Source organism: Anastrepha obliqua, chromosome 4 (genome assembly GCF_027943255.1).
Source record: "Anastrepha obliqua isolate idAnaObli1 chromosome 4, idAnaObli1_1.0, whole genome shotgun sequence".
Lineage (NCBI taxonomy): Eukaryota > Metazoa > Arthropoda > Insecta > Diptera > Tephritidae > Anastrepha > Anastrepha obliqua.
Window position 1 is genome coordinate 124,752,799 of NC_072895.1, and position 21,509 is coordinate 124,774,307.

The 21,509-nt window shown below is 36.4% G+C and overlaps 4 protein-coding genes across 8 annotated transcripts in view; 3 read left to right on the top strand and 1 right to left on the bottom strand.

The window, feature by feature from the left end:
* Positions 1 to 12,979, bottom strand: part of LOC129245205 (tyrosine-protein kinase-like otk) — a 56,880-nt gene extending 43,901 nt beyond the window's left edge. Inside the window, exon 1 of one of the 2 annotated variants that reach the window (XM_054883238.1) lies at positions 12,877 to 12,979. Coding sequence is in view for 1 of the 2 variants with exons in the window: in XM_054883237.1 (XP_054739212.1) it covers positions 12,836 to 12,842 (7 nt within the window). In the remaining variant the exon portion in view is untranslated. Of the gene's footprint in view, positions 1 to 12,835 lie in introns of both variants that reach the window. The other variant, XM_054883237.1, reaches the window with a different exon arrangement.
* A 437-nt stretch (positions 12,980 to 13,416) lies between these two features.
* Positions 13,417 to 14,934, top strand: LOC129244629 (zinc finger protein 184-like). The gene is made up of 2 exons (XM_054882363.1): positions 13,417 to 13,748; positions 13,807 to 14,934. The coding sequence occupies exons 1-2, from the start codon at positions 13,635 to 13,637 to the stop codon at positions 14,839 to 14,841; spliced, it is 1,149 nt and encodes a 382-aa protein (XP_054738338.1). The 5' UTR covers positions 13,417 to 13,634; the 3' UTR covers positions 14,842 to 14,934.
* LOC129244630 (metallophosphoesterase 1) lies at positions 14,880 to 19,933 on the top strand. Of its 4 annotated transcripts, none has more exons than XM_054882364.1 (8): positions 14,880 to 14,988; positions 15,288 to 15,920; positions 15,983 to 16,177; positions 16,226 to 16,350; positions 16,419 to 16,518; positions 18,657 to 18,819; positions 18,875 to 19,382; positions 19,456 to 19,933. In XM_054882364.1, the coding sequence occupies exons 3-8, from the start codon at positions 16,152 to 16,154 to the stop codon at positions 19,641 to 19,643; spliced, it is 1,110 nt and encodes a 369-aa protein (XP_054738339.1). In that variant the 5' UTR covers positions 14,880 to 14,988; positions 15,288 to 15,920; positions 15,983 to 16,151; the 3' UTR covers positions 19,644 to 19,933. The 4 variants fall into 4 exon arrangements, with proteins under 4 accessions (XP_054738339.1, XP_054738341.1, XP_054738340.1 ...); XM_054882366.1 differs by having other exon boundaries at positions 18,902 to 19,382; XM_054882365.1 differs by having other exon boundaries at positions 16,241 to 16,350.
* A 615-nt stretch (positions 19,934 to 20,548) lies between these two features.
* LOC129244830 (protein 5NUC-like) overlaps positions 20,549 to 21,509 on the top strand; it is a 30,304-nt gene continuing 29,343 nt past the window's right edge. Inside the window, exon 1 of the mRNA XM_054882709.1 lies at positions 20,549 to 20,632. The gene's annotated coding sequence lies outside the window, so the exon portion shown is untranslated. The remainder of the gene's footprint in view (positions 20,633 to 21,509) is intronic.

Here is a 21,509-nt window from a genome sequence, read left to right on the forward strand (position 1 = left end):
TTATATATGTATGTATGTATGTACATACATTCATATGCACAAAGCTAGTTATGTACATATGTATATGCATATACATACATATAAGCATACCACCCTACTCCTAAAATACAAATCACTATATTCGTATCATTTAATCAACAATTTTATGTAGACGAAACCATAAACTTTTTGAGCAATTTTCCTCAGAATTCAAGCTTAATTAACATCCCACACGAGAGACGGCATGCAGAGCACACAGGGTGTCGAAGATCGTAAAATTCCGCAGTAGCGCACAAAAGTTCATTCCACTTTTCATTAGCAAATTTCAGCAACTGAAAGCAACTTTTCAGGCGTCAATTTAAAAATTTACGACTTTTTTATTATACTTTTCCATGAACGTTTTGTGTTGCAAGCGCCTGATAACAACGCCTTTGCACATACAATGACAATGAAAGTGAAAAGGACGACTTCCACAGGACTTCGTGACAGGACACGGTTGTCCTGTTGACTCATAAAGTAACTGAAAGCCTTGCATACGCATAATACTGTATTAAAGGGCTGCGTTTCTGAGGGTATGGCGGAGAAGGGAGTTAAGCTAGGTGATAAAATGGTGTATGCTTTTTAAAAGTAGTAAATTTGAGAGTGGAAAGATATGCAGTGGTGTGGGAGCAAAGTAGAAAATTTATGCGTTTTGGCTTAGGCGATTTGCTGTGCATTTGCCAAGGTGTGAAGCACACTCCACATCATGGCACGGCCGCTTTGGGAGCGGGTTTTTATGACGAACTTGTGCAAACGCTATTACGCGCACTGCTATCATTGCGTATGTTGTTTTTGTTATACTTAAGTTTAATCCAGGCGATTGCAGTCAGCGCCACCAATGATCATTACTCGTAATAGCCAATAATGATGTTCATAGTTATGAGCAGAATGACGAGCCGAAGACTGCTCGCTGTTTTACGACCGTACATTCAACCGACCCAACGGTCGATTGCGCTGCAGCACCGCTGCGCTGTGTAATTCGGAGTTCATAGTTTTTGTACACTCCTTAGTCCTGCAGTACTCATCACCATAGTGTGGCATGGCAACATATCCCTGCCATTGGCATAGATATGAAGAGTAGCAACAACCGAATATCTTCCAACCCCACCGTAAGTTTAACTGCTCCCAGACTAATGCAGAGCTGTACTTTTTGAAACCCTTCTGCAACCATATTGTAGAAGTCTTTTAACGCTAACTTCCACACTCGTACAATGCCATTAAGAATGCGTAAGCAAAACCACAGTTGAACAACATCAACTGTTGGGATCATTTCGACAACATCGATATACCTCTTGTAGAGTTCACTTCAACAACATCGATATATCTTTTTTCATCGCTATACATATTTGCATTATCATTATTCATTATTATTCTCTTAACGTATTGTTCGTCAGTCAACTCGGATGTTAACTCTCTATCTAAATAAATGATTGCATTAAATAAATTTTAGTTTTTCAACAGAGAAAAAACCGCCGCAACATTTTTGGTCCTTCGAGCCGGATTACCGCGATAATTTAATTGCATATAGTCACACCGCGTTATATTAACATAACCTATTTTACCGCACCCGAAAAATGTCCGCATTCGTAAAAACACGTGATTCGGAGATAAATGCTATAAAAAGGTACATGACCAAGAGCAACGACGAAGCATTTGTTTTAGATTTAGAAAATGTCGAAAGTTATCTGCAGTTATTAAATGAACAGTGGGTACGATTTAAGACAGCCCAAGATGAAGTCGAGCTTTCTTGTGGTGCAGATAACATAGATGTCGAACAGAACGCGCGCATCCAGGCCGAGACCTGGTACGTTACAGCGCTATCACAATTCAGGCGCGTACAGAATTGTAGAGCCGAATCAGTTGCGAATTCCACAAATCCGCATCCCTCTTTAAGAACGTGTTGAATGCATTCCAACAACACATAAGGGAACTTAAGGCTTTAGGGCGACCAATGGATTTTTGGGACGATTGGTTAGTACATGAAATTGTAACCAGACTCTCCTTTGAAACTCGCAAACAGTGGGAGTTGTCACTCACTAGCGACGATCCTCCTACCGATCTTTCGTCCTTTTTGGAAATAAGGTGTCGCTCATTATCGATGATATCAACGCCGGCAACCCAGTCATGGTCAGGAAACCCGAACAATCTAAAATTAGTCGGAAAATCGGCAAAAGTTTTTCATGCCACCGCAGATCAATCGCGTTGTACATATTGTAACGCAGGTCACAAAATCTATTCTTGTGAAAAATTCCGTAGCTTAGATCTAAACGCAAGATCCAATTTTGTCAAAGATTTCAAGGCGTGCTTAAACTGTCTAAGTACCGGACATTTTAAGAAACGCTGCAATAGCGCGTCTTCCTGTCGAATATGTCGGCAGCGCCACCATACATTGCTTCATAGTTCGCCAGAGGCATCTACCTCTTCCCACGTCGTCGACTCACCCCGCACCGCTGCAGTTATGCTACCCGCCGCTAGCTCGCTCCCGCAAACCGCTGTTACATCCGCCTCCGCTTGCCTTAATTCCAAGGTTAACCCAATGCATAAAACACAAAAAGCCGTGTTGTTATCAACCGCCCTAGTAAAGGACGTGATTCTGCTGATCGATGGCAGAATGCTCGCTTATTATTCGATTCAGGTTCTCACGCCACATTCATAACTGAGGCATGCGTACAACATCTAGGTCTAGCTCGCAAATCTTCGTCCATATTTGTAACGGGAATTGGCGCTTCTCAGGGTGGCCGTTGTAGAGGCGAAACGACGTTATTGCTTTCTTCGCGACATTCAAGTGAGTGCTACCCCATCAACGCATTAATTTTACAAAAGACTACGGGCGATTTGCCGTCGCAGAGTTTAAGCGTTCCTGAATGGTCCCACATCAAGGGGCTGTTCTAAGCTGACCCACACTTCATGGAACCCGGCCGTGTAGACATCTTAGTGCGCATGGACTATATGGATCAACTCACTTTACTGAGCTGCGTAAAGGCCCACCTGGCACGCCAATAATACAGAAAACAGTCTTTGGCTGGTCGTTGTGTGGAAACGTAGATACATCCGTTCCACCCGCAAACCATATACAATCGTTACACTGTGATGTACATTTAGATAGAGCATTGGCTAGATTGTGGGAACTTGAAGAAGCGCCGCAAACACGATGTCTTACCCACAAGGAACGGTACTGGGAAGAACATTTTGAATCAACTCATATTAGGAAGCCGGACAGACGCTTTGTAGTGGAGTTGCCACTCAAGGTCGACGTGCCATTAGGTGAATCAAGGAGTCTCGCCGTACGAAACTTATTACGCATGGAGCGCAGATTTGCCGCTGATCAGGATCTGTGGACGAATTTCAGGAATTCATGCAGGAATTAATTGAAATGGGTCATATGGAGGTCGTGCCTGAAACGAAATATGCGAAATATTATATGCCACACCATACTGTTGTAAAGGAGTCCAGCGTCACGACAAAATTGCGAGTTGTGTTTAACGCGTCTGCTAAAACCACAACGGGGAATTCCCTCAACGATGCGCTTTATGTTGGTCCTCAATTACAAGAAGACTTGTACTCCATACTTTTGCACTTTAGAATACACAAATACGCAGTAACCAGTGTTGCCAATTTAGCGACTTTGTCGCTAGAATTGACGACTTTTGCTTGAGTCTTGGCGACAAAAAAAAAGTTTTGACGACAAAAATGATTTAGCGACTTATCTGGCGACTTTTGGAGAGCAAATCAAAACCGTTTTAGACAATAGATACTTTTCTGTCAACTTGATTACCCGTGAATGCCCTTTACTTTCCATACTCTAGAGTGACAATTTACTGACTATAGATAAAATAACGCACTGCCTATTAGTGTGTTATCGTCGATAAATTATCGATCTATAATTGAAATTTTAAATTTATAAATTAATATTTTTCCATAAAAATTTAGGATGACAGTCTTTAATGGACACTTAATAAAATAAAAAAAATCCGATCCACAAATTCCTTCATTTTCCCCCTAAAAAAATCACGTGGTGTTCCCCCTTAAAGCGTAGCTTTTTTACGACACTTTTTCTTTACTATGCTTAAATATATTTCATAAATCCATTTCAAGACTTTAATTAATAATAATATAGTAAATTGTTGTATAATTTGCCTGGTTTTATTATAAAAGCGTAATAGTTAATATTATTAATTTTATAAACTTTCAAATTTCCATTTGAATCCAGTACTGGATCAACTTCGTAAATAACTTTTTCAACATTTCTTGAATCACTCATGCTTTCCAATGATATTTTAAAGACACAAATGTTTTTCAGACACAAATTAACAAAGCGTTAGAAAATTTAGTAGATTTATCGAATCATAATAAAAAAAAACAGTATTTCAGGAGATTGAAACTAACTTCCGTTGATCTCAAATTTCAGTAGAGTTGGTATTACTGGTTTAATTATTATTCATCTAAAAATTTTAAATCCGCAGCTCGCCTCTTGTGCACCTCTCAGAATGAAATTTAGAATCCGCCCCTGATGGAGTTAGCGGCTTTCTAGCGACTTTTGATATTGGCCCTAGCGACTCAGATTTATTGGCGTTGGCAGTAACTGCAGACGTTGCAAAAATGTATCGACAAATCTGTGTTTCAGTTAAACATATCGACTTACATCGAATTGTTTGGCGCTCTAACACATCTCTACCGATTACAGATTACGACATGCTACGCGTAACTTATGGAGTTGCGTCCGCCTCGCATTTTGGCTGTCAAATCGATGCAACAAACCGCGAAACAATCTTCCAATTCTTTTCAGAAAGCAGTGGACGTAATTCTTAAGGGCTTTTACATGGACGATCTTCTCACTGGTGCGTCTAGCAAGTCGGAACTTAAAGCATTGCAGCGAAATGTGTCCGATATTCTACGGGAAGGTGGGTTCGAATTAAGAAAATGGGCGTCAAATTGTACAGAGCTAAATGAGACTATCGCTAGAGAATCCAAGAACATATCGCACTACACCGTAGATGGCAACAATGTATATGCTCTGGGACTAATTTGGTATATGGAAGAGGACTATTTTACATTTTCCATTTCTCTAGGAGAACCGCCCCACGTCTTAACTAAGAGAGCATTTCTGGTCGATGCCAGCAAACTTTTTGATCCATTGAGCTTACTTTCACCCGCAACGATTAGGTCGAAAATGTTGTTTCAGGACATCTGGCGTTCCAACACAGGATGGGACGACCCAGTACAAGATACGATAGGCAAGGTGTGGCTTGATCATCGCTCGCAATTACAACTTTTATCTGAACTTAAGGTCAACCGTTGGGTTGGAGTCGGGACGATAGGCTCATTTACTGAGTTGCACGTTTTCGCCGACGCTTCCGAGCGCGCCTATGCCGCAGTCATATATGCGCGCACTGTACATAGGGATGGTCACATTACAATCGGCTTAATTTCATCAAAGACTAAAGTTGCCCCGCTAAAAACAACGCTACCTCGCCTCGAGTTGTGTGCTGCACATCTCGCCGCAAAATTGGTCAAGGCCGTCATGCAAAGTTGGGAGGATTTTTCGCTGTCCACTGGTAGCATGGCCAGATTCCACAATTACGTTGGCGTGGCTGCAAGCACATCCTAATAAATGGGAAACATTCGTCGCAAACCGTGTCGCCTATATTCACGAGGTCCTGCCTCCCGAGTGCTGGAACCATATACGCTCTGAAAGCAATCCTGCGGACTGCGCGTCCAGAGGCATATCTCCGCTTCAACTTATGCATCATGAGTTATGGTGGTTCGGACCTGACTTCTTACGCGGAGGGGAACAGTTCTGGAAGCAACCCGCGCAAATAATGCATAAAACCGAAATAGGCTTACGAAAAGTTAAGGCTTGTATCACAGCTACTGACGTTCACTGGTCGATCATCACAAAATACTCATCTTATTCGCAATTAAGAAGAATGTATTGAGATTTATACACAATACCCGCTCTAGCTCGCTTGGAATCAATAACAAAAAATCGTGGATTCCTAATTGTCAGGAGTTGCTGGAATCCGAGCGAAAATTAATCAGGTATACACAAAATTTCTATTTTTCTAATGAAATACGTTGTTGCAGGGAAAAAAGCCGATTAAACTGCGTAGTAGTTTGCTGCGTTTACAACCGTTTCTCGATTCGTTTGGAATCCTTCGTGTTTGGTGGTCGGTTGAAATCCGCAGATATTGCAAATGATGTCAGACACCCCGTTATACTGCCAAAAAACTCTCCGCTTTCAAAACTCGTTGTTTTAAACATATGTACATCACTATACGCTAGCTACATGCAGGCCCCCGTATAATGCAAGTGATCCTGCAACGCCGGTATTGGGTCGTTGGTGCCCGCAACTTAATTCGTAATATCTATCGCAAATGTGTAAAATTTACCGCTTTAAATCGCAAGCTCGCAACACAATCAATGGGTAATCTTCCTTCGTCCCGCATAATATACGCTCGCTGCTTCGTTCGTACAGCAATAGACTTTGCTGGTCCTTATATGTTCAAATTTACGCATGGAAGAGAAGCTAAATCCGTAAAAGGTTATGTATCGTCATTTGTCTGCATGTGCACAGGTGCAATGCACCTCGAGTTTGTTGGAGATCTCTCAAGTTTTCGTTTCTAAATGCCTTTAAACGATTTATCAACCGGAGAGGCTATTGTAAAGAAATGTTTTCGGATAACGGGACGAATTCCGTTGGTGCAGAAAGGGAACTCCGTGAGAAATATCAAGAGTGCATGCAAGACTCCCAACTTCAATCGTTTTTTGCAGACTTTGCTATTGGGTGGCGATTCAATCCACCGTCCGCACCTCACATGGGATGATATTGGGAAACTGGAATCAAACACATAAAATATCATCTAAAACGCTCCCTCGGAGGAATTCTTTTAAGCTATGAGGAGTTTAGTACGCTCTTAACGGAGGTGGAAGCTTGCGTCAATTCCCGCCCATTATGCGACATTTCGACGGATGCAAGCGACTTATCGATTTTAACGCCTGGCCATTTTCTGGTAGGCGGACCATTGCGGGCAATTCCAGAACCTGAGGGTCAAGGGTTTTCTGGAACCCTGCAAAAAAGGTGGCAGTTGGTCTCTGCTATCTCGTCAACACTTTTGGCGCCGTTGGAGAGACGAATACCTCGTTAGCTTGCAACGACGTGCTAAGTGGTTTCGTCCATCACGAAATTTACAAGAAGGAGACGTCGTCGCTGTCTTTAATGAATCTTTTCCTCCAACAAAGTGGACACTCGCAAGAGTAATTCATTGTCTTCCTGGTAGAGATGGTCACGTACGTATCGTAACGATAAAAACCGCAAACGGAGAATTCACTCGCCCAATACCTAAGCTGTGTCTTCTACCAACTCAAGGGGACGTATTTTCCGAAGAAAACTAAAATGTAGTTATTTAACTTATTTAAAGTTTGAAATTCCTATTTTTGCTTAACTTTGTATTCGAATTTATTTCCTTTGTAATTTACATATTGAACATATCATGATAGTTCAAGGGTGGCGGTATGTTGGGTTCATTTGGACAACATCGATATACCTCTTGTTGAGTTCACTTCAACAACATCGATATATCTTTTTTCATCGCTATACATATTTGCATTATCATCATTCATTATTATTCCCTTAACATATTGTTCGTCAGTCAACTCGGATGTCAACTCTCTATCTAAATAAATGACTGCATTATGAACTTAAGTGCCTTTCAAAGCAGAAAAAACCGCCGCAACATTTTTGGTCCTTCGAGCCGGGTCAACCCCAACAATCATGTAATCAGATGTAAAGACACAAAATTATTCCAATAATTTTAGACTCAGTATAAATTAAAAAAATCAGTTAATATTGTAAATAGTATGATGCACTTACATACATTATGCATAAAGTGAATATTGTAAAACTAGTACTTCCGTGAGACTGTCCCAATTACACCATACACCTTAGGTAGAAAAGCGGTTGTACGAATAATCCTAATAAAAATTCGCTCTGCCAATTTACGTACACAAACAAAATGCTAAGCAACTAAAGCATTAACATTTAAGTGACGAGGGGTAGTAAATACTGTCCAACATAATCATAATTTCAGTAACCAGTTCTATCCTAGCTCTCTTCTATTTATGTATGTATGTATGTAGCTGTCACAAAGCAACAATAACAAGTAATGTTCGTACGAATCCTTCAATATGTTGGTGCTGACGCAGACGCCGCCGCTTCTGTCTGCAACGAATTTTGCAGCTCTCTTCGACATTTATTGATGCTATAAAGTTGAAGATTTATGATACGACTGCCCGACAAACCAAGGAAATATTTTTTTTTGTTTTTATTATAATTTGATAGCGTTTCAGAGGGTTTCAGTTTGACTACCCCTGAACTGTTCCCGTTATACTCATTGTACATTTAAATGCACATATGTACATATATATGTTTATGAACAAATGAATTCATTTGCGAAAACATATGTATGTGCATACTATGTATGTTAGGATTTATGTATGTGAATGCAAAGATATAGTTACCCTGTAGCAAATGTACTAGTTGTGATCTGTACCACAACTTGGGCAACTGTGTTCTTTCCATTTAAGCTACTGGTTTTTTTAACATGGCGAAGTCCTACGTGATATCAATTGTCAGATTTCGATCAGAAATATACCAGCCTCATACTAGTCCAAACTAGACTATAGTTAACTAAATATAATTATAGTTACAGTTATACATATATCGACATAACATATGTATAAGCCCGATTGAGCTTAAAAAGGTAATTAAATAAATGCATGAATCTTTATCGTTTCCTTTTTATTAAGTGCTACTTAAAAATTATTTAATTTTATTTATCAGTATTTGATTTGGTACTAATATTGTTAGAAAGGAAAAATAAATACATAAATATTTCAAAATTAGTGTCATCCCAAGGTTAAATAAAAGCATTTTCCATTATTTGCCATCTAAACTAAAAGATTTAAAGTAAAATTATCTTTTCCAATAATATCAAATGTTTTGGATTAGTTCGATTTCAGTCAGGAAATTCAAGTTGTAAACTTTGGTGCTTCATATAGGGTGCTATGTAAGGGATATGAAAGTACGTGCATGCTGTTTAAGAAAATTAATATAAGTCCATGTGTGCAACAATACATAATTAAACTCCACGACAAACCATATACATACATACATAAATATTATACGAGCATAAAATTTTCAAAAAGTTATCCAGGCATAACTCTTGGGGAGCTTTCGCTTCATGTGAATCGCTGCGTTAAGGATAAGAAGATCGAAAGTTGTTATAACTGGAAACTTTCACTTGTCTGTAAGACAATTTTTTTATGCAGGGAAATGCAGAGGGAATATTACACAAAATATAACTTGTTCGCCATTTTGATACGGTTCAATAAAACAAAAGCTGCCCATACGAGTTGGTGAAATATGCCCTTCAAAGATATGGCTGGAAATGAAACCTCAATGAACCTCTGGAATTCCATTTAAGGGGGGACCCTCATTTATCGGGTCAAAAAAATCGATTTTTTGGAAATAATTTTAATCTATTCTACAACTATTTAAGAATATACTTTCAAAATTTCAAGTCGATATCTGTATTTTTGAAGGAGTGACAAAATTTTTAACAGGACGCGGCGGGTGGCCTGATCGCCTGTATCCAAAACTTTAAACGCGTTTTTCTCGAAACATCATTTTTCGATTTTGTGTACACAATTGAGAACGCTGTATTGAACCAATCAGGCTTTACAATAGCTCATTTTAAAGATAATTAAATTGTTTTCAATGTGACATTAAGTGTTTTTTAAAAAAAAAAGATTTTCATATTTTTTTGTAATTTTAAAGTCAATTTTTATGCATGAAAAATCACTTTTAACATAAAACTGGGTAAAAAATATCAATTTCGACATTTTTTTTTTAAATCAAAATGTCACATCGAAGGTATTATCCTAAAGTTTTAAAAAAAATTTGGTTTTTTTATTTCAGAAAAAAATTCAGAGCGCTAGAATGTACACAGATAGAATGAGGTGCCATGGACGAGGTGTATATTTCCATACTTAAAATGTTTTTTTTCTTCTCCGAAAATTTTTGTAGACAGTCAAGACATTTATTAAAGTACTTTATGAATTACAAAACGTTTGAAGTTATTTTACCTGAGAAAAAAATTCCCAAAAATGATGCATTTTTCGACCGTCTAAATGAGGGTCCCCCCTTAAAAGAGCACAATGCCTAATTTCCCAAATATTCAAATTAGCAGTTGAAACCATCTCGTCCATCAAGATTAATTTTTTTCTGATGAGATTCAGAGATAATCCATCAATCAATCAAAAATACATCATACTAACGGATGACTTTATTTATAAAGTTTTTATCTGATCCCAATTAGACGTCATGCTCGGAAGCTCGGATGTACTCATTTTATTCCAATTAATTGGATCACCAAATTTAAACAGTAAAAAATTTTAACAATACAAAGATAATGTGATGAGAAATTTTCAAAGTCTGTTTAATATTGCCTTTAAAAGGTGGTAACTTAAACAAATATCATTTTCACCAGTCTGGTTAGCCGACATTGGGTTAGTCCGATCATTGTGAATATTTTAGAAGAGTTCACAAAAACTCATTGCGAATGCACGGAAACTGCACATCAGCTGACTTTAGTTTACAAGTATTAAATACATTGTATGGGGGAATAAATCCCCCACAATTACTTTTTATTTTATATTAACACTATTTATTTGTGATGTTTAATTCAAGACTGTTAAGATAAAAACTTATAACTTATAAAGGAACCAGTGATGGTAAATGATATTTTGAAAAATCCCTACACAGCCCAAAAAAATTCCCTACTTTTCCCTACGCCTACAAAAATTTTTGCCTATTCAATTCCCTATATTTTTTCTCCTGTGTTTGCACTATAATGAGGCACTTGCAACGTCAAAATTGAATTATTTGCTTACGTTTTGGACTTGATGCTATTTTGATACTTTATAATAAAAACAAATTTTATTTCAAATATTTATAAGTACACATATTGATTATATTATAAACACAAATGTAAAGAAAATTCAGCAAAAAGACTAAAAATTAGACTTTTTCATTACATTTAGTTCTGATTAAAGCAAGGCAGAGTTTTTATTTTTTCAGAATCCGGCACGGTTTCTTTTAAGAATGGGATTAAATGGTTCACCACTTGCAGCGCGACATTATGCTCAACGAAATTTCTGGAACCATTTGGTTCACTCGATTTTTTCTTAAAAAAATCCGTTTATTTTAGGTGTCATTTTTTTGCCTTCATATTTTTTTGATGTATTTCTGATTCGGCGTGCTTCTGAAAATCAGACTTGCCGCAGTTAAAAACTTTGTCGCACGGGAGTTTTCCTTACATTTACCATCACTGAAAGGAGCTCCAATTTTATATGTCTTGTCGTTTGAAAGAACGCTTCTCGGATCATCTCTTTCTTAGAACGAATAACGACGTTAAATTAAATTGAATAATGAATAATGAATTCAGTGTGGCCAAAAGGATAGGTATAGGTGTGTTCTCGTACGACACTTTCAGCTGTGTTCCCACAATTGCTTTTCATTATGCCTATTTTTGTTTGATTTTTCTAAATTATCAAATAAAGGTAGGAGAATACAAACAAAACAGTCGCAGTTTATTATTTACACGGTTTTCAGTGGCCACACTTATTCACACAGTAATTAGCTTTAAAAATTTAAAAGCCCTGACATAAGATAACACAAAGTGAAGTCGCCCCAAATGCGTTAAAGGTCCTTTGTAAAATATCTGTGCTGCTAACAAAAAAAAAGAAAATCGAGTAATTGTTCATCAAAAATGAAACATGAATTCACTCGCTTGAATATATTTGCATTGTACAGATGCATAAGTAAAAACACTCAATTAAAAATAAAAATAAATAATTGGCGCGTACACTTCTGTTAGGTGTTTGGCCGAGCTCCTCCTCCTATTTGTGGTGTGCGTCTTGATGTTGTTCCACAAATGGAGGGACCTGCAGTTTTAAGCCGACTCCGAACGGCAGATATTTTTATGAGGAGATTTTTCATGGCAGAAATGCCCTCGGAGGTTTGCCATTGCCTGCCTCAATTGGTTATCAAAAAATGCCCACTCAAATGGTCACCTGATTCCGAAACGCTCTTTTATGGAACATGGTTGCATGAACAATGATTAAATTTTGTAGAAAATCGTATCAAAAGGTCTAAAAAATTATGTCAAAATTCAGATATTTCTCAATAAAGAGCAATATTATATCTAAGAAATATATTAAAATTATTTGTTATTGTAAATTTTCCAAGTCAAAGGCCTTATTTTATATTTCTTTTTTTTCGATATTCTAATCTTTTTAAAATTACTATAAAATATCTAATTTGGCATAGTAACCCCCCAATACCCTCAAGCAAAAAGACCACTCACACCATTACACACTTGACTACCTGTCAAACTCCTACCAAGGGTGTCTGACAAAAATAGGAAGACGAAGAGTGTTTTTATTTGTATTTTTGTACAATGTATATTTGTCACATACATTATTCCCAGACACTAATCTTAGTAAAAGCTTCACATGCGCATAACGTACATTTGCATCTAAACTATCTCCCTTTGAATGCTGAATCCAAACACATTGCGCAGAGAAGTTACTGCCAATATGGGAGTATTAAATATAATATATGTATGTCTTCCGATAAACTTTGTCGAAGCTCTCGGATAATTTTAGAAATTTACATCTTTTTTTGAGTTGAAAATTTCAACTCAAACATTTACATAAATCCCATCTTTCACTTCCACCAAATAATTTTAGAACTTACCCGCCATAAAGGGACTCCACTATACTCTTGAGGATACTCACCCTCGACTATATTTCTTATGCTGAAAACAATGAACGTCGTACGCAGTACCTTACCGCAGCCCCCCTAACGAGCACAAGAACTCATCCCGTGCGAGCAACTGCGTTCTTTTAATTACATATTTACACAATACATTGGTTTGGGTGTGCATGTGTTTGGTTGTATCTACACAATGTTGCCATTGATATTTTTGTTTACACCCTTTTTCACACATCCGCGTTATCAGTTACAATTTTTCATTGTTTAATAAACCAAAGCCAAAAACCAACAAATGCAAATAGTTCATTTATCTATAATTAACATTATTCAACAGTGTTTTTAAGTTATTTTAATAAAAACTATAATTTTTCTAAGTTTATTTTGTAAATGACTTCGAAATGTATTGCTTGGCAACACTGTGTGGTGAGAGAGCAATCAGCTGACAGGGAATTTTTAAATATCGTGAAATAAAATCTACGATACTATGATACGGAAGGAAGGAATTTTTCATTTACATGGGGTTCTCATTAGTTTGATTGTAACAGCTGGGAGGGGCCGCGTTTACGTCGTTCACTGTTTTCAGCATTACAGGCGTGACATAATCCTCTGTGCAGGTATCCTTTCTTTAAATATTATACTGTACACCATGTCTCCTACGTATCTAGTACAAGTATTACATGAATAGCGAACACATTTTAGCAGCTGATGAATTCTCATCGCCAATGACAGTTGGCTTCGGAATCATTTTGCTTTTAAAATAATTTGAAATACAGTACCAAAAATGCCACTATATTGTCGCTTTTGCTTAAAAAGAAATCCGAGCAATTTTTCCGTTTATTCATATATGAGGAAAAAATATTTACCTAGAGTAATTTTCCACATCAGTGGAGTACAGGTACATCACGCAATTTTAATTTGAAGCAGACGTCCTAATAAAATATAACCTTTCACAGGTATCGATAGAGGAGGAGCCGGATGCGCAAATTTGTAATCGCTGCGCTGTGTCAGTATTGGTTGCTCAAAACATTATACTTCGAATACAAGAATCAGAAGAGTACTTCCAATTTCAGCGTGTTAAGGCGAGTGTTCCACAATGGCAATCGCCAATAACAACTACGAAAAATTTCGACCCAAATGTTGGTGAATTACTATCAAATGATTATGAGGAATCAAATTCAATTTCACACTGGAGCATAGCAGAGGAATCTTCGAATAACCAACGAAGTGAATTGGATATTTCACATCATGACAGCAAAATCCAGACAGTTACATTAAATATATCTGAAAAAATCGATAGATGCATGTCTTCGCATGAACTAGAATCCAAACGTATCAAAAGCGTTGGCGTCGCATCAGTTATTTTCAATTGTGAAGAGTGCGATTATAGTACCAAGATAGGTAAACGTATAATAGAACATAAACAAACTGAGCATGGTGTTTATGATCCAAACATCTACTCTTGCAACCTTTGCTCTCAATCTTTTTCCTGGAAACCCACACTCTATCGCCACATTGAGCTCGACCATAAAACATTACCTGCAGATAAAAAATATCTATGTAATGAATGTGGGCGCGCCTACATGCGCGAAGTCCACCTGCTCGAACATATAAAACAGCGTCATAGACCACGTAACTTCAAATGCCCTGATCCATTGTGCGAGCAATCTTTTACCCGAACTTTTACTCTACGGAGGCATTTCATCACCTCGCATACTGAACATACTAGCACTCGGTATCACTGCATAGATTGTGATAAATACTTTAAAGTTTACGATCAGTGGAAATATCATAATCAAGTGATTCACAAAAATGAGACAGTATATTGTCCACATTGTGGATATCCTTTCCGTTTTAAAGAGAAGTTAGAGGAACATCTTTTGAAGGATGTTTGCAAACGTAGTGTGGTGCCCTGCTCTTATTGCCAGAGACGTTTTACTACAAAAACTGGGCTTAGGGAGCATGTCCGAAATATACATAACATTTATTGAGTTTTAAGACCGGTATTCTCAGTGCCTACATTATGGACATATGTATTATACATAAAAAGAAAATGCTCAATAAAGTGTAAGATCCAAACTTAATTAGCCGTGGAGAGGGATGTGCGTTTACCACCAGAATTTATCAGAATCTAATAGGTAAGTCCTATATTATAATTCGACATGTTTAAACTAGTAAATATTGATATGAAACACTCCATGCCTAACACAATTCAATGATTGAGAACTTTCGCACTAGTATTTACTAAAGAAAAATAATTTATTTATTTAATAATGCATTTGAAACTTTACATACACGAATTAATATCTACAATTCTTCAATAAATTTTGCATAAAAAATTACTATTGCAAATAACGATAAATCATATGCATTGAACATGCTATGAAATATTGAGTTGCCATATCTGTACGAATGTATTGGAATTAATTTTATTCAGCAGCAGCAGTATCTATGCGAGTTGGTAACAATTGCCATTATTTACGGACAACACCAACAAAACAAGCACGAAAAAGCAGATTGCACATGAACGCAGGAAAAAATGCATCAAATATAAATAATGTGTAGCGTCCACAAAAATAGAACTTAACAATGGGTGGTCTTATTTATTTAGGGCTACGAATCTACGAACGACAAAGCACAACAAAGCAAAGTAAAAGGGAAACACGCCGTATGTAAAATACTTACAAATAAACGAGATTACGAATACTAAAGGCTAGTGCGAATTGATAGAAATTTAAGCCAACGTCTAAATGTATAATTATGTACGTGCCAAATGCAGAGAACGGTCATAAGACAAATGTTAATGTGCTTTAATTAAATTATGAAAGAAATGACGCGTGAGTATTATTGTCGTAGACTTTCTTCTTTTCACGAATGCCGTTTATGATAGCAGCCGTGGTAGGAGTGTTGAGCTTTTGTTGGCGTTGTTTATGTATTGATTAGTGGCAACGGAAATTGCACCTCTACCGGCACAGTCTTGTTCATCTATAATGAACAATGCAATGAACCAGGAATTAGAGTAGAAGTTGTGGACAAATACAATCATTTCAGGGATTGTACAATTAATCAGGTGAGTCTATAATCATGAAAATTTATTTCTTTAACATGTATATTTATTTATTTTCATTTAAGTGTTAGACAAATCAGAGAGATAACGGGACAGAATATCTACGTAACGGGAGTATGCGTGTTAAAGTCAGCTCAAGAGCATAGTTACAAGGGCCTTTGAATCACTTGAAAATATATCATATTCATCATATCGCGGACGTGTTTGAACACACTTAGCAAACGAGGGCAAATCATGGCATCTCTGCGTCTGATAAATAGGTACGTTAATGCAGACATAACAAACAACAAAATGTATTTTTTCGACAGCTTTGTATGTTATAGATTAGTACTGCGTGCATTCATATCACTATCGTTACTGCTGATTTTCTTCAACGAATTTATTATATACTACATTAGTCAAACCGCGTGGCAACAGATTGATTGTAAATATGGTGAATATAAATATGCTATGCACCAGCATATTATGCAAGCTTTTAATATGTCTTACATATTTTGTTAGATAACTGTACCCGCATATTATTTGTGGCTGATCCACAATTAATAGGTAATTCTTATGAGAAGGGCTTCTGGAGCCCCATATCGCGATACGATGCAGATAGGTAAGTATCCAGTAAAATTTTTTGTACACATATATATATAATTCAAAAATATGTCCCATTGCCAATTTCCATTTGATTAACAATGTACTTTGTAATACTGATTATACAACTATACAAATGTCGTGCATACACACTACATACATACACACAAAAGCACTATCTATATTACGGCGCACAACCGATTTCCATGTTAGAACGTTTGTACATTTGAAAATAGTTTTGGGTATGGGAATAAGTTATGAATTATTTAAACAATTAAATAATACATGATATTATGTGAAGTATGTGCCATTCGAAGCTACAACTTTACTCCATCTTTCAGGCAGCATACGGATTCCTCATTCATTGAGCCAGTTTGCGATGTTTTCGTAAAAAGTGAACCGCTCTCCATTAAGGGGGGAGCCTGGTTTATGAGGTCTAAAAATTGCATTTCTTTGCGATTTTTTTTTTTAAGGAAAAAATTAATTTAGCACTGCAAAGTTTTTTCTATCTTTTAATGAACATTTAAAAGTATAAAAAATTTTTGTACTGGTTAAAATAAGTTGAAAAAAATGTTTAACATAGAAATTAGTAGAGCGCTGCAACGCTGGAGTTTCCAACTGGCGTACAAGATACAGCTCGTAACTATTATCTAAAGCAAAAAATTCAAATAGATTTCTAATTATCATGATTTTTTATTCTAGATGAACTAAGAAAACTGAGAGAAATTCCAAAATTTCAACTTTTTGGAGGTTTTAAAGAAAAAAATGCCTTTCTATAAAAAAAAATTCACTTCAACTTGGTATAAAAATCTTGAAAATTTTTTTTTATCTATTTTGTTAGTTCAAATAGAAGAGAATTTAATACTGAATGGAATAAGCTATGATTAATTTCAAAAGGTTCATTCGTTTTTTTTTCATTTATGTACGCCAATTCAAAGAAATCATTAAAATGAAAAGTCGAGAAAAGAAGATGAAGTTTGTATTATAGCTGTCCGGTCACAGCGTAATTACCTAACGCTCGCCTACCTTTGGCTTTGTATCTACGGAAATATTGGGAATTAGGCTCTGTAACTTTGTGTGAATATTCTGAAATATATTAGGAATCGCTTAAAACGAAAAAAAAAAATTGATTTTTTTGACCTTATAAACCAGGTTCCCCCCTTAAGGGCTGACTGCATTGATCGGAAAAGATGGTAGTCCGAAGGTGTAATGCGAGTGGGGCAAGATTTCCCAATTTAGTCCCTCTAAATATTTCTGGACCGATTTAGGAAGACGCATCTCACATGTCACCAAACATCTCTTGATATCTCTCTCCCGCCGGCCAGTTACCTGCTTTCTGGACCATTCCCATCGCGTTTACCGACGGTTGATCTGCCAACATTAGCTGCACTTTTCTTTAAAAGGTAATAATGAAGCATAACTTTCCGCAAATGCTGTTTTTTCGGGACGAACGTAGACATTTTTGACGTCAGATAAAAAAGGATCTTTACGCTTCAAACGAATGTCAACTACTGCGTTGGAGACCTCACATATACACTTTCAAATCACCAGTATATTACTAGAGCGAATACAAAAATAATATCAGCAGCGACACCTCTTTTACGAGAACGGAAACTTATTCCCATACCCAATAATAATTATAAATAATTATTCCACTTATAGGAAACAAAAAAAAATTAAGAAAGAGAAGAAGCGCTTGCTGCTTAGACTATAGGCTTTCAAAAATTAAAATTTTGTTTAGTTCTTCATAGGTATAACAACTCAATAATGGAATTGATTTTTTGTCGAATTCTTACCGTACCTTATTCGTACAAATAAGGCCTAAAACCTTTGCCCGACTTTAGTAGGAACGATATTTTATATTTTTGGCCCTGTTTTCTCTCAACTGCCGTGGCCGGATGCTTTTTTGTGTGACTACCATTCGGTTGAGCCCGGGTGCAAAACCCACTATTGCCATGAAACTAAATGATCTAAAAGGTTTTTATAAGAATATTGAGCACCCCGGCAGACCTTTTTCCTGCCATAAAAAAGCTTTTCATAAAAAAATCTGCCGTTCGGAAGCTGTATAAAACTAACTGTAAATTCTTTGATTTGTGGAATAACATAAAGATGAAAGTCCCAATTTGTTGATAATTCAGCTTTGAATATTTGCTTCAGATACTTGCGAAAGACTTTCGAGCGATCCCTGCAGTTTACTCAACCACATGTTATTTGTTTCCTGGGTGATCTTTTGGACGAGGGTAGCATTGCTACGCAGCAAGATTTCAAAGGTTACGTCAAACGTTTTCAGCGCATTTACAAAACTAACACTGATATACGAGTAAGTTCAAATGTCCACTAGTGGAAAGGAAATCTGAAAATAAATGTGTATACAGTTTAAATTTATATCTCCATATACGCAGCGCATTCATGTGCCGGGTGATAATGACATTGGCGGTGAGGATGGTGAATATATTTCAAATTCGAATGTGCGCCGTTTCGAAGAGGCATTTCAAAGTGAGGACCTGTTTGATTACGAGAATATGCTACGATTCTTCAAAATCAATCGGATGATGCTTGACTTCACGAATCCAGATCGCGAGCACAACGGACAACGGCTGCGCATTGGTATCTCTCATGCACCAATTCTAATTGGGGGTGGACCACTGTTGCGTTCAGTACTTAGCGAATTAGACCCTCACGTAATATTCTCTGGTCATTGGCATGAATCCAGAATTTTTATACATCCATCGACACATGTGGTGAATTTCTATGAGTCAACTGTGCGGCACTTCGATCTGCGCGCTCTAAAAGAAAAAGAGCATGAATACTTGGAGATTATGGTGCCGACAGCTTCATACCGCATGGGTAAAATGAAGATGGGACTTGGATATGCAGTGCTAGGTAAGTGAACTGTACTACATTTTTAGTTTTAGAGAATTTAACAATTACCTTTTTTATGGTATTCTATTTGCAGAGAACCATCAGCTTAGTTACACAGTGCTCTGGCTGCCCAGCCGGTTCATCTACTTATTTTTGTACTTGTTTTGGCTGCTTCTGTCATTGTGTGGTTTCATTGTGTTTAGAATGATGACGCGATGCCCTTTTCGTGTAGCCAAACGTCAATCGCCATACAGCCGAATTTCAAGCATACCTCAATTTTAGAATATTTTAACATAAATATATATGTATAATGTAGACACAGTTAACCGTATATGCAGTTTTTGAGAACTATACTAAACAATGTATGTCAAAAAAAATAAGCAGATTTTAATATTATACTTTAGTTAATAGTAACATATACCTTTGTAGTTCAAGATAATTAAATTTACCATAATTTATTTTACAATAATATTCGTTGAAAATGAATGTGTTATAAGATAAAGTAAAAGTGATGTATTAGTACAACAATAAAGTGGAAACACCGTATTGTTGGTGTTTCTATGAACTCGCAATATGTTATATTTAATTGGTAGTTGAAAATGTGTTTCCTCTCTAAATTTTGGGAAGGTCTAGAGGAACGAGGAACATTTATGAGAAAAGATCACTTAAATCATTCAGAGATTTTATGCTAACCATCAGTGTTTAATGTTTTCACAATAATTTCGCTTTGCTTACTTAAATGTTTGAGTAAAAAAACACATTTTATTACAATATGTTTAAATGTTTTTATGTAAGGAAATTGTATTACTCATGTCCAGGTAATTAAACTATTTAATTGTATTACAGGATTGAGTTATTAAATATAATTTAATTGATATTTTTGTTTGTGCCGAGGCCATAAAACTTCGCCAATCGCCTCTGTACAATTACTTGAACGAAGCGCAGGTAGGTTCTTTTGTACCTGGTCGTTTCATTTAGTTTGTGGGCGTTCTCGCTTTCGCTTTCTACTCATGAGTGCTGGGTCGAAGGACTTTTCCTGTATTTTAATAAATAAAATGAAATAACGCGCTTATTTCACAAAGGCCGAATGTGAGCGAACGACAAGTATACATCGGGCTTAGACTGGTAAAGCAAAGTGCTGAAACGGTGTAGGCGTCACAAAACAAATAGCAGCGGTTAGTTTTCATATAGTTACTGATTAGTCGCCAGGTATTATTTAGAAACACGGGAACGGCAACCTCATTTAAAGTTGAATACAAATATACGCAAATGTAAGCAAAAATTTTAATTGAATAAATAACGAACTTTCTGATTCTCTGATTCATAAAATCAATTCCCTTTAAATAATCGTTTCTCATTAACGTAGAGTTTTTACAATGAATATTTGTGCATGTAATAGTATTTAATTGAATACTGAATTACTCAATAATTTAATATAATCATAAACTGCCTAGTCTATATGTAGGTACATACATATACATATAGTATACCTACGAGTGTACTCATATTTCAGACTTGTTTTGTTGAACTCTTCTTTTATTAATTTTGCGTTACACAATTAAAGTAGTGAAGTGTTTATTCGTGGCTAAAATTACTGTACATTATTTCTATGCATACATACATATACACATACAATGTTAAATTTTTAAATTTTACATTTTTGCACGCGAATAAAAGTGCAACGCCATGAAGGCTGTCAATGTAAAGAAATTAAAGGTATTCCCCATATTAAATATAATATTGTACGTATTAGTATACAAATGTACATTATTCAGATTTGTTTCGATTGCGTATCTATTTTTCTTTTTACCTAGCAAACACAAAAAAAATATCCAACATTTGATAGGTCTAAAGTTCGCGAATTGAGTTTCAGCATACTTTGTCATTTCATATTAATGATTTTCTCAAATCTTATTCATCGACTAGTGCTGAAGTTGGGGGATATCTGGGGAAATCGTTAACAACTTTCATGCAGCACTTATATTTTCCTGGCTTAAAAGGCTCATATTTTGGCCCAGAACATACCCTACTCGTCTATTTGCTTTTAATGTTCTTTTACGTCTTCGCTAAGTAAACGTATTGTTCGATTAACGTGTAAGTTTTCATACCAACTAAGTGCCGGTAATGGAATTAATTTTATTTTATATA

Coding starts and splice junctions, on each gene's coding strand:
- LOC129244629 (XM_054882363.1), top strand. CDS start 13,635: ATGCCACTATATTGTCGCTTTTGCTTAAAAAGAAATCCGAGCAATTTT. Junction 13,749..13,806: donor TCCACATCAGTGGAGTACAG/GTACATCACGCA, acceptor AACCTTTCACAG/GTATCGATAGAGGAGGAGCC.
- LOC129244630 (XM_054882364.1), top strand. CDS start 16,152: ATGGCATCTCTGCGTCTGATAAATAG. Junction 16,178..16,225: donor TCTCTGCGTCTGATAAATAG/GTACGTTAATGC, acceptor TTTTTTCGACAG/CTTTGTATGTTATAGATTAG. Junction 16,351..16,418: donor ACAGATTGATTGTAAATATG/GTGAATATAAAT, acceptor ATATTTTGTTAG/ATAACTGTACCCGCATATTA.